Below are 18,326 nucleotides of genomic sequence, written 5' to 3'. Positions count from 1 at the left end.
AGTGCATTATTACACTTCACAGTCCACTTACATCTCGATTTGGCAAGCCTCCTTTATTTAACATGGTGCAGGGTTTCTTAACAACCAAGAAGCTTTTAAATCAACAAACCTTTCTGGTGAACTTACAAAAGTAACAGTAACATCTGCCACTAGGACGTAGGTGCATTCATTTTGTTCCAAGTTAAAACTTGATGCTCAGAAAAATATTGGGGATAGAGAAAGCAATTTGGTGTCAAAGACAGGGCTTTATTTTGGATTCTGCACACCAGCAAATAGCAAATATCAACATACACCAGCACGCCACGCTACAGGATAAACCAGCTTGGGCCTGCCTTGTTCACAACAGTGGACCGATTCATCCCTAGTCCTTGACACTTCCAAGAGCCCTTTTCTCTAATAAGACACCAATTCTTGTCTCATTTAAAGTGCTCAGTTACATTAGCAGGCAAAAGGGGGAGTGGGGACAAGGTCATAGAAGGGGAGATTTTTTGTAGTTGTTTTTGTTGCTGAGACCCCAGGAAATACCACAGACTCAAAAGTGTCAAATGCAGAAGCAAGAGAAAAGAGTGCCAAGGAGAGGAAATAGAAGAAAAGATAAAAGTCCTGTGTCACACTAATGAGACAAAACTGCACACTTTTTCTATCACATCAAGCATCACGCTATCGGTGTGTTTACACTAGCACAAATATACCGGAAAGAGCGGAGAAGAGGACATATTCTGGAATATTTTAGTTATGTAAATGCTACCGAACGTGTTCCGGAATCCGTCCTCTTATCCTCTCAGAAGTTAAGTTCATATTCTGGACTGAGAGGACAAGAGGACAGATTCTAATATACTTTGCTAATGTAAGTGCGCTGAGGAAATATTCTGGCAAGATTGGAGAAAATATCAAAACAGGCATGCCAACCAGCAATTTCATCACAGTGCTGCCTTCCAATAATTCATAAACACAATAAAGAAAACATTTTCAACTTTCAAGTCGAACCATCTAAATAAAGTTACTGCAACTTAGTTATATACATTTTTGTAACAGTTAATGATATGTTTGGTATATCTGGGCTTTGTTTTTACATTTTTTTAAAACGCATTTGTTTTTACATTTATCAGTTAAATTTTTAGAACTTTTCCTGCAATTGGAAACATTTTAATATGGTCTCGTTTTTTCATTTTTTCATTTTGGTGTAACTTAAAACATACATGCTATTTGTGTAATGAAAGGGTCATAATCAGCCTGTGGCAAATGAGTAACTATTAAAATAAATATACAAAAAGCTTTTTATTCCTTTTTATTATTATTATTTATTATTATTATTATTATTATTAATAACCAAAATTAAATCAATTTTTTTGATGAAAAAACAAGACCGTATTTGAATGGCCCTCGACAAAGCATCAGCACATCTTTAGTTTGTCCTGAGAGAAATACCCCCTGCTGTTTAATACAAGTGGAAACTCACCGTTCTGAAACAGATTGTTCTGGAATCCTATCGAAAGGATTCCAGAAAGCAAGTGTAAATGTACCTGTTGATTAAATGATTAATTAGGCTCCAGTCACAGGTGTATACAATAGGTATTCACGGGTGATGATTAGAAAGTTTACGGTTGATGTTGGCGATAGAGTTGGAGGGCTGTGTTTTGTGTTTTATGTTGTCTGTTTTGTTTAAATTTTCGTCAAATCTTTTGTTTTGGTCAATGAGCCTTTTACTTAGATGAGTGTGGTTTTGTGAGTGTTTGTAAAGTGTTTGTTTTTGTTATTTGTTTGATTAAAAGAGTGTGTTAGTGCGTTTAACCGTGTAGCTTTCTGTGTCTGAGGCTCTGTCCTGGCCAATAACATCTGGGCTAGAAGGCTATCGTGCCACATTGCATAACTAGGCTTACCTCCTGGCATATTCTTACTGTACAAATGTATTGTTATACAGTAAACCTTTTCATTTATATAGCACAGTTTATTACACATTAAATCTACAAATGAGCAAGAGCTTGGTGACATTTTGGCAAATTACTTGTTATTTATGTGCTCACACACTGTGCAAGGCATTTGGATGCTCGTTATAAAAAGGATGATTCCCATGTGAAACAGAAATTAGGTAACTGGCATAATTCATCATTTTCCTACAGCCCTTTAGTGTATGTCTGCCTGCTTGTACTACAGGAATGTTTGGGGAGAGAAGGGTCCTAAAGAACGCAAGGTGAGACAATGATCCTTGTAAATCACAAGACTAGTGACCCGTGGCGAGAAAAGATTTGTGGGAAATTGTGCTTACAAGAAGACTGCTTGCTCTGCTCAGTCCAATTAATTATAGTCCTGGCCTGAGCTGTCAGCACAATCGAGCTCAGAGTTAGAAACGATTTCTTCTTGTTCTTGGATTACAGCAATGTTAATTATCTTATAGGGACACTTTCTAAACAAGGGAAGTAGCACTGCTTGGCAGCGCTCAGCCTCCAGTAAGAGAAATCTCAGCAATATTATTCTGGGAGTTATTAATCCTCAGCTTCAATTTGTGAAAAATCTGGGAAGAACAGGTACAGCCCTTAAGACTATGTGATGTTTCGTGTGTTTGAAGAAAAGAAAAATAAATGACAGAAAATTAAAAAGTCAACACTATGCAGCCACAGTAAACATTTTGTTGTCTGGGTGCTTCCTGATTAAATGAATACACAACTGGCATGTGTAAGTCATTCAGTAACAGTTGTTAAAAGGTCAGGGAATTCAGTTGGGCTCGTTGTCCTGTTACAATGGGACTCCTTTCATGGACTACCTTGGTATTTTAAAATCCTTGAACCTGGTCATATAAAGTTTCAAGGGCATTGCTAGGCAGACAAAGTATACCTTCTTAGGTGGCAGATGTGTTATTACACCTTGTCTGAAATTTCTTTTTGTATTAGTTTTGAGACCAATGTCAAAATAAACTTTTATAAACTCAAGGTCTGTTTTTCCACCTTTAGGACAAACCCAACAAATAAGTACAGCGCTTCTCTGACTTGTTGAGACATATAATGTAAAAAAGCAGGTAGAACTTGTTCTTTGATAATTTTTTTTTACAGTCTGATTGTTTTCTACCATAAAGACACATAACCGACAACATGACTCTCCCAGAGTCACATACTCTTATAACAGTTGAGTGAGGTACAGAGAAAGCATAGTCTCATTAAAAAAAAAACTCTAGAATACTGTCCAAAAATCCTGTAGTATCCTACAGTGTTTTGGGATCAAAGGTGGTTCATCAGCAGAGGCAAGTGAGGCATAGCCTCACCAATAATTCCCAAAGGCTAAAAAAACATTTTGCATATCATTTTTATTTAATTTAGAAACACAATTAAGCACAGTTAAGCATATTAAACACATTAAAGGCCACTGAAGCGCTAGTGACATTATTTAACTCGCTTTAACAGTAGCGAAAGTGCAACACCAGAATGCTGGAACAATGTAGTGCTGCTACACTGCCGCATGAGGCACAAACCTTGAGCACCTCACTAAGCTGCTTGCTACCATGGCAACTTACCACACTGGGGTCCCTTTCTGAAGGTGTTGCTTTGGTAACCACAGCTTGGTGAGGCACCTACTGGATTTGGAGCAATTACAATTTGTGTGATTTAATTAAAAATTTCTTTAGTTGAATGAAACTTGAGAAAAATACGTTTTACAGTAAGAACCCAAGAAGAGAGACGTTAAACTGCTAAGGATGGAAGAATAACACTAGCACTGGAGATTTTTAAGAAAGATCGTAAATTAACGTGGCAAGGAGTGCACAAATTGGCAGGCAGCGTTGTGAACAAACTATTGTTGGCCATGTTTCCTTCTTTCAACTAAATAAGGCAAAGTGTCATCTCTTTTAATCGTACAACTGTCAATTTCTTAGCATGACATGACAAGCTGCCTTTTTTTTTTTTTTTTTAATTGATGATTTTGTGATATTGTATTTGTGTCTTTATAGCGAATGTTCCATGCTGGTGTCATGTAATGACTTGTAGAATTAAATAATACATGGTTTTAAGTTTCTGATTTGGGAATTGATTAAAAAAAAACTTGTATCAGCAATTCTGTAAGTTGTGTGTTGTTTACAGTGCTAATGCTGCTTTTTAAAAATTTGTTCGTATGTTTGTACAGTGTATCGATGTATATCTATGTATAAGTAGTTAAAAGTTAAAAGTAACCATGGAATGTATGTGTTTTTAATCGCATAAATCTAAGTACTTTTACATTCCTTTTTTCAAATGCTTTGGGTCTGAGGGAATCAGAAGTAACAGAAGTACAGAGTGGACAGGAAAGCGTGACACTTATTTAACTAGCCAACTCCTAGCTTAATTTTGAAATTCCTCACACATCCATCTTTTCATTATATAGTTCAAACTCTTTCCTCTTGGAGGGGTGACACTGCCAAGTTATAGGCTAGTTATAGCAGTGAAAATTCTTCAAGTGGCAATTATAGGATGGTGACTGCTGCCTGAGATCACAGTGTCAGAAACCCTGACTGTCTCACTCTCTTTTCATTGTCTCAGCTTGACTGGATCCCTGTAAGGTTTCACTTTAACTTTAAAACACTATTACTCACCTTCAAACCCCTTTATGCCCAGGGTTCCATATGAGCATACGGCTACAGTGTATTTAAGCAAATTCAATGCTGCTGAAAACCTTCTTAGCCAGACTGAAAAGTGCTGGCCAAAGACCCAGATTTTAAATGACAGGTCTTCAATTTTCAAGAATCAGAAGCACTTGCAGACTTTCTGAGGCTGAAATAAGAACTGTATGACAAGCCCTGTATAATGACAACATCCGCTTTACAGACCCCCACCCGGTTAGATGCAAGATGTACAGGGGGCACATCTCCAACCATATGTAATATGTGTGTACTCAACCTAGGCAGTGAAATCTGCTGTCCGTCTAAACGTTGTTATTTTGCTTAGTGTGTAAAGTTCTCATTTAATGATTTATTACTGGTTATTTTCCACTATTTATTTATTGCATATTTATAAACCAGTTCCCTCCTCTCTGAACCTGTGCTGGAGCCAGCAGGTAGGACAGATGAACCAATGAAAATACTGAACTTTGGAAGAGGAGTCGGTAACCAATTAAATGGTTCTGATTGAACAGGCTGGATTTTTAGCAGCCGATGTTATGAATTCAGAAGACATTTTGACGGGAAGACAAGAAGCATATGAAAGAAAATATCAAGTCAAAATTGACCAGAGATATGATAAAATATTTTAAAAATTGCAAGTATGTTGAAAAAGATATTGCAAGAATATGTACAACAAAACTAGGGAAAGTAATGCATTGTGTTTTAAACCCTACAGCCTGATCAGTAACACTTTCCAGTCAATCTTATATAGGCTACAGTAATTTGATTTACCAGCACTTCACAGATCTCATATTTTCATATACCGGTATTAAAGATGCACACATTACATTAAGCCTGCATTTGATTTATTTATTTTTTTTAAATTTAGTAGTTGACAGTTGTTTTTATTGTTCTCCTAATTTAGAACATCCAATTATTATTTTTAAGATCGGCTCACAGCTACCACCCCTGCGCTGACTGGGGAGCGGCGAAGACGAACACACATTGTCCACCGAAGTGTATGTCATCAGCCGCCCGACCACTTCTTCTCACACTACAGACTTACCATGCAGCCACCCCGAGCTACAGCGTTGGAGGATAACACAGTTCCATGCAGCTTACAGGGCGCCCAGCCAGACTACAGGGGTCGCTGGTGCGTGGTGAGCTGAACCGTGTACAGTATTATTGTGGGGCAGATAAGTTTGTGATTATTGTTTGGGACTGTAACCCTTTTTTCATCTCCGTGCAATACACATTGTTCTGTATTGCTGGGATTTATTATTTGGTCACCAGACCTGGATTATAAATAAAACCACTTTCCAAACCGAATTACAATTGTCTGGTGATTACTCCTGCACTGCATCACCTCTACACCTGCTCACAATTACCAGCCACTTTGCCACAGCGGCAATCAATCAATTTTGCGCCTCCCCCTGGGAGCTCCCATCCTCGGTCAGCAAAGGAATAGCCTGGACTCAAACTGGTGACGTCCAGGCTATAGGGCGCATCCTGCACTCCACGTGGAGTGCCTTTACTGGATGCACCACTCGGGAGCCCCTGTATTTAATTTTTAAATGTATTTTTATAGCATTTATAAACAATAAAATTGGTGAATGTATCTTGCACTCATTTCCATGCTGTAGGCCTACTTCCCTTTGAAGGAATGCACTCAATACACGCAAGTTGCTTCGGAGAGTTTGAGTCCTTGCAGGAAAAACAACTATGATCGACGTATTGTTTTTTTAGATAATGACTTTACCTAAGCACATTTTTTAAATGTATTTTTCTCCAGAAAAAAAGTAACAAAACATTCTAAACGCTTCCCACGTATTTTCTTTAAAAGAACTCAAACTCCCAGTAGCAGTGCAGTGGCTCGTGTTTGAGTAACAATCTCTGCTTTTTATACAGTAGATATATTTTCAGTGACTTAATTCCTTCATGGTATTTTAGCAAGTTGACCGGCGGTATAATACTGAAGTATCTGCAAGGAGAGTTCAATAAAATTTTTCTCCAACAGCTTCAAATAAATTACCATTTCAAAATCTAATTCTGCTTTACCATAATGTGTGTTTTTCACACATGTAAATCTGAGACCAACAAAATTACAGTAATAAGGTAATATTTAAAGAAATTATTATGTTTGCACCACGGATTTTAATGTATTCTTCCTCTTGCTTATTTTTCTGTTATAACGTCTCTGAAACATGTTTAATCCTAAGTGACTGTGATACACCACTGCAGCACTCTGTACAAACATACAGTACTTTAGAACAAATATTCAATTTCTTACATCTACTGGGCAGAGTGTTGCAGGGGTACACCCTGGTGTACCGGGTGTTCTCTGAGAATAGACATATTTCTGACAGCTCTGTTGAGGTCAGTATAAAGCTTTAAACTTCTAGGTTTAAAACAACCACTCGGACATGATGACTGAAACAGAACTTGCTATGCAAAGTGCATCTAAACATATATTTTCATTTTAGATGCATACTTTTCAAAGCACAGTACTTAACTAATGAAATATACTATTCACTATTAATATACTATTAATTGTAAAATTATAACTAGAAGTACCATATACATACAATTACAAACAGTGGCAAACATGTGTTTTGTGTTGCAGCATTTAACAAACCACAATTGTACACTGTATTATATTGTATTGTATTCATCTACATTTAAGTTTCACTAATATATAAGTAACACCCTCATTTCCAAGACCCCCAAAAATGGCCAATAATGTACATAATGTACACCAAATTATACTGTAATTAAAAGTATGCAAATAGATTGCTTTGGTGTTAGTGGAACTAAAACTCAGCCCATCAGATTGTTCCTGTCATAGAAACCACTCGTTTGTGAATAAAATGTTAAAGGTAAAAAAAATTTAAATAAACAGATGGTGGCCATTCCCCCAAGGCTACAAGACATGAAACATAACCACGACTCAAAAAGACTCTCACTGTTAACTTTGGATAACACAACATGGCAGAATAAAGATACAAGTTCACTGTACATTATGAACTTGATATAATGGAGCAATCTAAAGAATATTGTGATGGTATACTGTCTAAGCTAATGTTTCATATTTTAATGTTCTCTTACAAACATCCTCTGTGTCTAACCTTGTGAAGAAAATGCAACCAAACCTATTAATTAATGATTCTAAGAAGCTTTCACAGGGCTGTAAGGGGTAAGCAGTCGGTAGAAGATCCTTAAAAAAACAACTACTGTGCTTCTTTCAAAATAGTAATTTTTATCTTATCGTATGTTTTTCTCAACTCTCTTTGGATGGAAAAATGTCTAAAATGAACAGCCTTGCCATTCTTTCGACATGACTTCATATGTAAGCTCATGCTCTACAGGACTGTTGTGCAAATTTTTTAAGTATATACTGTATGCATCTAGAAAGTGGTCAATTTGTGTGTCCTGATGTGTCCTTCATACAGTGTTTACAAAAAAAGAGCCCGGTTTAGCAACACCAAAATGCAATTTGCACCATTTTTTGTGAAAGACAAATAAGACAGTTAGCATACAGAAGCTTGCTGCTTGAAAATATTTTAAACATTTTAATGAAACATGTACTCTTATGCTACAAGGTACTCAAAAATGTAGGCCTACCTAAAAACAGATCGGCCATTTACAATGTGTGTTCTAAGCGATTTGATACTGCTTATATAAACAAACACAGATTTTGTAAAGAGGTTTAATTGAAGACTTTGCAGCTTCATGCAACTCTTGCTGAGATGTACAAAAACATGACAAATGTGATGATATAAAAATATGTTTTTATATCCCAGCTATAATTGTACAGTAAAATTACATTTAAACAAAAACAAGTTAGTTTTTTTATAAGCCAACAATTGCCATAGAACTGTAGAAGTACTGCGTATTGATTGTTGCTTTTGAATGTGGAGCCATTGTTTTGGCCTCAGATCAATGACCTTTGATTTACAGCAGCAGATTCTATTTTTATTAACTTGCTATTATGATAACATAATAAAAATGATAACTTAATATTATTAAGGCAGAGAAAAACAGTCTAGACACAAATAAACAGCGACTAAAACCAGAGGGCTGTCAGATATTTTATTTTATTTTATATCAAAAGCTAAAGCAAATTGATCTGCCAATGCTGCGATATGAGCTGGACCTGCTATTCTCTGAGGAAAAATCACTTAATAGGTCTAAATGATTCTTAAATTACACTTGAAGTGACATATGAGTCTAAATGTTTCAGAAAATGTTGTCTCTGTAATATATTGGGGAATTTACAATATCTTGGCAAGATTTATAGTGCACTGATTTTCTTTTTGCACACATCACTGTGGCATTTAATTAGCTGAACTGGTCTACTGTGCACACAAGAAAAACGACTCAGTTTATACTACAGACAACATACTCTACACTTAATCCAAAAAAAGAAAAAAGGTTAAATTGATGCTCATATACTGTAAATATAATTTCATACACATTTGATATATCCATTTCAATTTCAATCTCTTAACTTAATTTAACTATATGTCTACATTGTTGATTCAAATGAAATTGCAAAGGACTTGGCTATGGGAGTCAATATTCTGTGAAGTTAATTCTGTGACTAACCTCTATACAAATTAAGCAGAAACACATGTGGCAAACATGTGGCTAGTTTGTGGAACTTTCACATTGTATTAAATATACAGTATTCACAATATAAATTATTAGGAATGAAGAGATCATCGTTGTCCAGTAGGCTTAATGAGTGAGAGAGTATTTCCAACTGAGATGATTGGTCAAAATAGGTAACCTTATAAAATATAAAATAATTTAAAAATAAATAAAAAATTAAACCAGAGACTTTTGTGGTAACAGTTGCGTTTAGAAAATGAACACTGCCTGTATCCTTCAAAGAAGAGAACACTGAGGTGACATACTTAGTTGGGTATTACCACATGACACTTGTAACATAATCCAAAAATGTACAGTCTCGTGTTGAACTTGTGTCTCTCTAAAAATGGCTATTAGGAAATTACTACAAATTGGAATAATACAGTATACAAGCTCTATTCATTTTTATTAGTGATGCCAATTCCTCTAAGACTCAGAAATGTCCCTAACTGAGTTCCTATCCTGGTATGAAAGGCACAGCGCTTGTTGTATTTCTTGGCCTTCTGATTCTGGGGCAGCACATCTGCACTTTACTTTGCTGAGTCAACACATCAGTCCTCATCTGGGGGCTTCAAAGTAACTGTTTCACTGTTGGAACCCCTCTTGACTGGTGCTACACAAAAATGTACTGTAGAATCCCTGCATGTCCTTTCAATTTCCCATTTGCCATAGAGCAGCAGCCCATTTCAGGACTGGAAAAATAGATCTACCCCAACACACACACACTGATAACCCAGTGCCATTATTCATCCTTCTTTCACTAAAATAAATTATTATGGCATGGAAGGCTCCTTTCCATTAGCAGTTTAGTTTATGGAGGAAGATTATACTCCACACACCAAATACTTAAAAGCAGGCCTTGCAAAGAAATGCATTGCAGTGACTACATATATTTACAGACGAGGACAAGAGAAATTAATGTATTTTACCACAAGTATGTATGCAGCTGTTAGGAACACAAGAAATATACAGAAGCAGAAATATTACACATGTTCCATCCAAGCAGGCAGCAATGCTTTTCTGTGTTACTGAATCAGCATTAGCATATACATGCTCATTACCTTTGAATTCGTATTTATATTTTTAATAGCTATTTCTTGTATTTATTCAGAAATTGTTTAGACACATATCCAGTAGCTAAAATATTGATATACTTATATTGCGTGGCATTCATTAATATTAAATAGATATGCAATCGCATATTAAATTAATGTTAAACTAATATTTAATAGATATGCAACTGATATTAAATGTACGTTCAATTATTCCTTGTTATTTTCCATTAACATTTAAGTCAGATTAACTGTATTTTCAATTAAAAACATGTAAACAATGGGAAATTATTACACATTTTCAAGGGTAACAAAACATAATATAAATGGACGTGATATTCAGTTACATTTTCATTCGACATTTGGTTAACATTTAGCAAGAAACCATCTCTTGCATAATTATTAAATAATAATTTAACATTAATTTAATATGCAATTGCACATCTATTTAATATGAATTTATGCCACGCAATATAAAGCGTTACCAGGAATTCTTATTTGGTTCCTCTCTTCCAGATTAATCTTTGGCCACTTTATCAAAACTCCAAGTTTTTACAAGTCATAACAACATTTACTAACAATATACCATCAGTGGTACTGAAAAAAATAATGTGTTCTTCTTAATGAAGTTCCACTTATTTTGTCATAAGTAAAGATGTTTTTCTTTCAATTTATTCAGAGTTTATTCATGTGCTCTTTGCTTAAAAGCCACTATAATGAAACCAATGTGTTAAATAATTCATTGTACATCTCTTGTTAAGATGGAACCTTCAATCTCACCTTGGATATTGAATGCATCTTGTACAGAATATCTAATAGATAGTAAATACACATTAGTTTTTAAGTAATTAAAAAATATACTAGTATATGCTTGCTAAAAAGCTGGTTTACTAAACTCATGACATAATGGTAGCAGTGAAGGGTTCAATTTGCTAAAACAATTGTATCAGGTTCCTTGGTCAACCCTACCTTCTTCTTGTTTGTGGGACAGATGTAGAAGTTGGTGACGACTATAGTTGTGCCAGGCAGCAGATTCAGCTTGGTGTAGGTTGTTCCATAATCAGTGGACCTACAACGATAAAGATAAATGTGTAATTTATTTTTCCACAAGTCTAAGAGTCTTCAGTCCCACTCTAGAGGTTAGAACTGCTGAAATGATGCCAGCAAAGTTATGAAAAAAAAATTGTCTTAGCAGATTTCAGTCCATGTCCTTGGACATGGCACATAAGGACACTAAGAAAGGGAGGATAGATTCAAACCTGAAATGGGAAAACGCTACACAGAAAATCCACAATTCTTAGTGTTGTTGTGGATCCTGCAGATTAGGCTATACAGTAGTGGAGAATATTTGCATACAATATTATGATGGTGTAAAAGGGTGTTATTGTCAATGTAAAAATGAAAATATAGTGGAACCCGTAATTACAACTACAAAGGAAATCGATGATATGGCCCTGATACAGAGTGAAAACTACTGATTCAAAAATGCGTACAGTAGGTTTTTTTTAGGTACCCAAGATGAATGTGAGACAAGTAATGTAACCACTATACGCTGCAAATGTGAACAAGTGGCTTATAAATCACATGGTAAGAGAGTCTTTCTTTGGCACCACAGAACTGGAAATTAGTTTAAATAGAGATTTAGCTGTGTATTGTAAATAGATAGAAGACGCTGTAGCAAAGAAAATGTGTGCAGCATGGAGCACTACAGAGGTCACAAAGGTATGAATCAATAACCATATGTAACAAGTACCCTATTATTTGTGCTATGATAGTAGGCTATTAGTGTGCAGACTTAGTGGTCATTCTTTGTAGAAAAAGAGGAGTTGACCCAGAAGTTCAACTATATAATTTGGAAAGTCAATTTTCAAATGTACTTCCATTCCATGAAGCAGTGACTTCAATTGGTTTAGGATTATTGTAAGCGAGGAAGATTAGCATGCAGGAAAAGTAATGCCTGGCAAGGTTGTCAGGTTTTTATATTTTCCTCTAAAACAAAGCTACAGATTGGGGGTAAAAATGCTGTTTAAATAATATATAAGTTTTAATTAGTGTTGCCCCCCCTTCCGCTCACAATTAAATAAAATATTTCCCATACCTTTTGATGGCTTTGCTTTTAAATATGACCTTAAAACACTTCTTAAATCACACTAATCAATTATCTTTTTTTATTTTTTTAAATTTAAAAAATAGTCAACTCAAAAATTATTTACATAAGCACTTTTGGATGGTCCACTGTATAATTTGCACTATATTTCTGGGGGGAAAAGTGTTCTGATGCTCCAAAAAACAATTTGCTCCTAGAAATATTACTTTGAATGATTGATAAAAAATCTTTTAAAGTAATAAGGTAGTAAACTGGGCAAGAGTCTTAGCAATCAGTTTATCTCTAGACCGATGCTACACTAATAGATGTATCTAAAATAATTTTGGGCTCAAGCATGATCAAGCTGTTATAGTTATGTAACACTTCTACAAATAGCTAATTGTAATAAAAGCAGCGTGCTGCAGTGGTTCGGGGTTAGCAGTGTCTGTGCTAGTTTTTTTTTTTTTTTACGGTCACTTTGACAAATTGACAGGACTGATACCAAAAAATCACTTTTGCAAGATGTCAATTTAAAAATACCCCATGTTCGTATGTATCCCATGTATCCCATATCAAATTTAAGCAATCATTGTGGTAAATGTAACCAGGACTGCAGTCACTTAGTGACTGCAACTTCATGTATTACAGTAATTGCATTCTGCCAGAAATAGTATGAATTCTTCTAAAATTATTCTAGCTTATGCTAGTCTGGTAATATAACATCTACACAGGGTGAGGCAAATCACTTTGTATGCTGGTGGCCATTTAGTGACCTAATCTACCGGAAACTACAATAGTAGTATAGTATTTCATGTTAGATTTCGAAATGTCACATTTTTGGAAAACTACAAAGTGATATGTAATTCAATATGTTAACAATATATATTTATAGCCAGTTATTTAGTAAAAATAGTAGTGAACTACAGAAATAATTAAAAAGGCAAAAAATGATAAATTGGTATCAAATTGGTTACAGGAAGGATGCTTATCAGGGGTGATTAATACTGACCTGCCTGTCCTTGTATGACATATGGGAGGGAACAAACACTTCAGGGTGCTTGGACACATCTGTAGACAACAGTTTCATTCAAGATTTTTCCTGCCAAGCACATGTTGTCACCACTTGGGTGTGATTGGTTAATCCACCGACGGTACCCCGCGCGGCATCCAGATTTAGTTTGATCAGCACTATCATGCCGAATTCTGCCCCTTGCTGAATGTTGCACTACTTTGAGATATGTACATGCATGAGTGTTTCTTTGATGTTAGTCCGTGTAAGCTATTAATGTATTCATCAATGTTGTTACTGTGGACTTTCGCTCTATATATTCTAAGACAACTCATGTAATTTTAAAATATTTAGCGACTAAAATTAAAAGGTAGGCGCATTGAAAATCATCTAAACATATGAATCATTCGCCCTTTTCCATACACTACATGCATAATAAGAATACGGCATCAGTAATAAGCCATATAGTCTTATTAGCAGTGAAATATTGCACCACAGTACCTGAATTACGAATAGCAGTATGAAAAGATTGATGCATAATCCAAGCAATGTTAGAATGGTATGAAATGCTTCATGCAAGTTTCAGCAAACCAAAACATAAGCAAGAACTATAAAATATAGCAAAGCATGGTTTAGCATAATAAATATAGTAATGAAACATGGCCACGCAAATGCAGACACATACACGAATGCCAGTCATGCAAAATAAAAGCTACATATATTTTGACAATGTATATATTTTGAAGGCGGTATATATAGTTTTGAAGGAGTGTAGCAAAGTGGTTTGCGGTGCGCAGGTGTAGTGGTGATGTGATTATGAAACAGAAGATAAAAAAGAAAATTCATGATCTAAACGGGTTTTATTTTATAATCCTGGTTTGGTGACCGCAAAGAATAATCCCAGGCAATACACAGCAATGTGTTTTGCACTGTTTCAAAACAAAGGGTTGCAGTCCCAAAACAATAAGACACAGTTCATAAATAATAAACAGTAGAACACACACAAAGACACACACGTTCACAAATCCAGAGTGAGTGCTACAGTGCGTGGTGTGGTGTAATTCAATTTATCTGTGTATGGTGCAGTGTTATCCGTGTTTAGTGCTAGCCTTAAGCGGCAGCTCCAGATCGTGTTAGTCATCTATAACAAACAAGTAGACTTTTAGACACGACAAAACAAACAAAACACTCACAGTAATTCATAGTACCCCTTCCACTTAACTTAACCATAACAAAGGAACAGATCACATTATGTACCATCAGTCACGCTCCGAGGTTGCCACTTCACTTCCCTTCCGGGTCGATGACTTAATGTACTGTAGCTCCGCCCCCTTTCTAGATAGCCAGCTCCTACCTTACCCTGGGAATTAATTGTCAGGGCTTAGTCCAGGGCACTCAGTTCCCTTTAAAAAGCGCCCTTACAGATCAGGAGGGAGATTTATAACCAAGATTCATAGTAAATACAGTATAATCGTAAATCTTGAAAAACTACTCACTTCTAAATCTTTTGTAGTCATTTTTGTATTACTTTAGTATAAATACATGTTAATTTGGATTCATATGTTGTTTTTTTCTGACTTTATGTGAACGAAAAGACACACATGTGCCCGTTTTCCCATTGGAAATAGTGATATTTCGAAATATCACTGTCCTGGTCACAAAAGCAAAGTTTGTGGGGAATAATATCCATTTTCTATACTTTTGAGGCATAAGCAATTAGGAAATAACGCTTATTACCCAGGAACAAAAATTGTGTTACATAGTGTTATTTTTATCACTGTTTGAAATAACAAATAACACAATACCAATAATTAACCTGAGTGTTTCAGAGGGAAGAGATGATATGGCTGCAATTCAAAATAATTCCAGGACAAAAAGCGTAGACATCACAGCAAAACTTATCAATCATTAAACAGTAACGATTTTATTTTTTACTGGGATAATGACTGGTATTCCCAACTGACAGACTTATTGCATTTATTTGGTAAAGGGGAACAAAATCTTTTTTTTTTTTTTTTTTCCCTGTAACTGATAACATGCACATTTAAAGGGTCTGATTAACAAAACGTAAATTGTTTACAATTATTGCTGGATAACCACCTATATAAAGTAGGTCTAGTATTTTATATAAAGTGGCAGTTACAGTTCCAACATAGCCTTTTTCTAATCAAAATATATTTACAAAACTAGGCCTCTTCCTACAGTACCTGCTAACAGTTTCCTAAAAGTATCTGTCTTTCAAGCTGTCATGGGAACAAGTGCAGTTGCACACTGCAGGTCTGTTTTTCTGCCTAGTGTTATACACTGAGGGAAATATCCTTCTGATAAGTACATCATCCATGTTGGTTTTGCTGCTTCTCAGTATTTTTAGTTTCAGATTTGGTTGAGTATAATCACAATGGGAGTCTGTCTAGGGTTAATGTAACTTTCAAAAAAGATCTGCTGCGCTATCAAGTTTTCACAAATACAATTTAAACAGAGGCTGATTAATAAGAAATACTTGTTTACACTCTTAAATACCAAGAGCCTGATGATGAAAAGCATTACTATTGACAAAGTAATTTTGTGCACTTAGCGGTAATACATTTAAGCCCCATTTGCTTTTAAACCACTTCTGTAGAAATTCAAATATGTATTCACACACTAGAAAATGAGAGGCGTTTGTTGGATAACAGGCAAAACCAGGTCCTGTAAACTGCCACGTCACAAATTCTAACCCCTAAAAAACATTACCTCTCTAAGGGACTAGTCTTTCCATAGATAGCCCACACCTGAGATATCAACAGAGATGTCACCAGCCTTGTTTTGCTTCTGAGATCGAAAGCCTTTGTTACACAAGTCAATTTACTAGTAATTTGTATTGCCTGGAACCAAATCCCGTGAGGACTTCCCCGTGTAACAGCCCTGACAACGCATTGTCAACGTTCCGGCAACTGCCTGGCAACGCGATTGCTTAAATGGACTGCAATCCTACTACAGGCAACAGGTTCCAGGCAATATCCAATCAGAGCACTGGTGTGTGTCACGTGAGTCTGTCTGCTACAGTGAAAACAATAGTTAAAATGGACAGGAAAGCTGCAATTACCTGGACTCAGGACAAATAAATACTTCTCGTAGAGTTGTATGAAGGTTGGTCAACACATCTTTAATTTGGTAGTATTCTGATAAAAACCAATGCTGGAAGAGTTACTTTTAACACGTTTTTAAAACTTCTTAAAACCTTTGGTCCAACTGTCATTAACTATAGGGGAATAAAAATGTAGCTGCTGTAACTCTGCTAAACCGATGTCCATATTGTGTTATTTCATTACCGTTTTTAAACTGTTACTCCCCAGCACTGTGATAATATAACCATGAAAAGCGGTTTTTTGTTATGACTGACAAAAGAAAATAAACAATCACTATATATAAGATATGTACAACATATCGAAACATTGGGCAGCTGGCTCTGAGCTAAAATATATTGTGTTTTATACATAATATTATCCTGCAAAGGAAATGAATGGAGGAAGTGAGAGGTGGAGTATTACACCAATCCAGGAGGGCGAGACAGGCGGATAACAAACTTAAGAGACTGACGGCACAGAGAGCTAAGTGCAGTTCTCATCAAAACTTTATAGATAATTGTATAGCTAAGTAGTTCCAACTGGTTTTAAGATAAGACTAAGCGTAAACATGAAGACTAATGAAGCAGAAAGATTAAATATAAATCAGATAGTGAAAGGGACTTCGTTTAAGGTTAACAATACTGTAACAATAACAATGTTTTTTTTTGGAATAGCCTGTGCAAAAATGTGATGAAATAAAATATGTTGGAGAGACAGGAACAACTTTATATAAAATAATTCAGAACCACCTCTCATAAATTAGAAATAAAAAAATTAATGAACCAATAGTACACACTTCATCAGTCAAGGACATGACATAAATGATGTAAAGTTTGCAATATTAGAACAGCTAAAATTAGACAATGCGACATATAGAAGAATAAAAGAAAGTAAATGGATAAATAGACTGAACACAATTATGCCAGCGGGACTCAACAGAAAACAATGAACTAATTAATTCCAATAAATATATAAAAGTTAAAAAATAATTAAATAAACAAAATTAATTCAAAAGCTATGCATGCTGATGCGCTGAAGAGGCCAAATCAAGGCAGATCCTCAGAGCCAGCATTGCATGATAATATAAATATAAGTTTATATAAAATAAGGTTAACTAGTATTAATATAGATTTAAAGATATAAGTAAAAATGATGTCACAATATATAGAACACCATTACATCATGTAAGAATAAATCATGGATTTGAATATAAACAATAACAAGTAGTTGTCATGCCATCAAACACCTATAAATACCTCCAATGTTTTGATTCAAACACAGGCTCCCTTGAGAAAGATATGTACAACATATCAAAACGTTGGGCAGCTGGCTCTTTGAGCTAATATATATATATATATATATAGAGATATATATATATAGAGAGAGAGAGAGAGAGAGAGAGAGAGAGAGAGAGAGAGAGAGAGAGAGAGAGAGAGAGAGAGAGAGAGATAAATGGCGTCTGCCAATAAATAAATAAAGTATATCGTATTACTTTATATTGTACTTGTTCTCAACTCTGTAACTTGTTGTATCGTCGTTTTGAAGCTCATTCAGTAAACTGAAAGCAGCCGTGACTTTTGCTAGTGTCCGCGATTTTTGCTGATGTGCGTGACTAGGCGTGGATGTTAATAAATTGTGTTCACTCTGGATGTATTTTATTGGAAAGTGCTTTTCCATAACATTCAATTTCACGTTTAGAAAAATACGTTTAATGTTTATTAATTCGAATAAATAATTACATATTTTGAACTAGCTCCAACACCGTACTTGCTGTTCTTTTTTAATTTGTTGGAGAAAAAAAAAAAAATTCTGACTCAAACTAAGCTCTTCAATTTAATACTTCGTGAAAATTATATTAACA

At 35.3% G+C, this 18,326-nt stretch overlaps 1 protein-coding gene across 2 annotated transcripts in view; it reads right to left on the bottom strand.

Moving 5' to 3' along the window:
* Positions 1-18,326, bottom strand: part of LOC121324845 (VPS10 domain-containing receptor SorCS2-like) — a 281,604-nt gene that overhangs the window by 122,971 nt on the left and 140,307 nt on the right. For both annotated transcript variants that reach the window (XM_041267061.1, XM_041267067.1), the window contains exon 3: positions 11,233-11,332. In XM_041267061.1, the coding sequence (XP_041122995.1) occupies positions 11,233-11,332 (100 nt within the window). The remainder of the gene's footprint in view (positions 1-11,232; positions 11,333-18,326) is intronic.

The sequence above is a fragment of the Polyodon spathula genome, chromosome 1 (genome assembly GCF_017654505.1).
Source record: "Polyodon spathula isolate WHYD16114869_AA chromosome 1, ASM1765450v1, whole genome shotgun sequence".
Lineage (NCBI taxonomy): Eukaryota > Metazoa > Chordata > Actinopteri > Acipenseriformes > Polyodontidae > Polyodon > Polyodon spathula.
The sequence above is the reverse complement of the archived record's forward strand: the minus strand, read 5'-3'. Positions and strand labels throughout refer to the sequence as shown.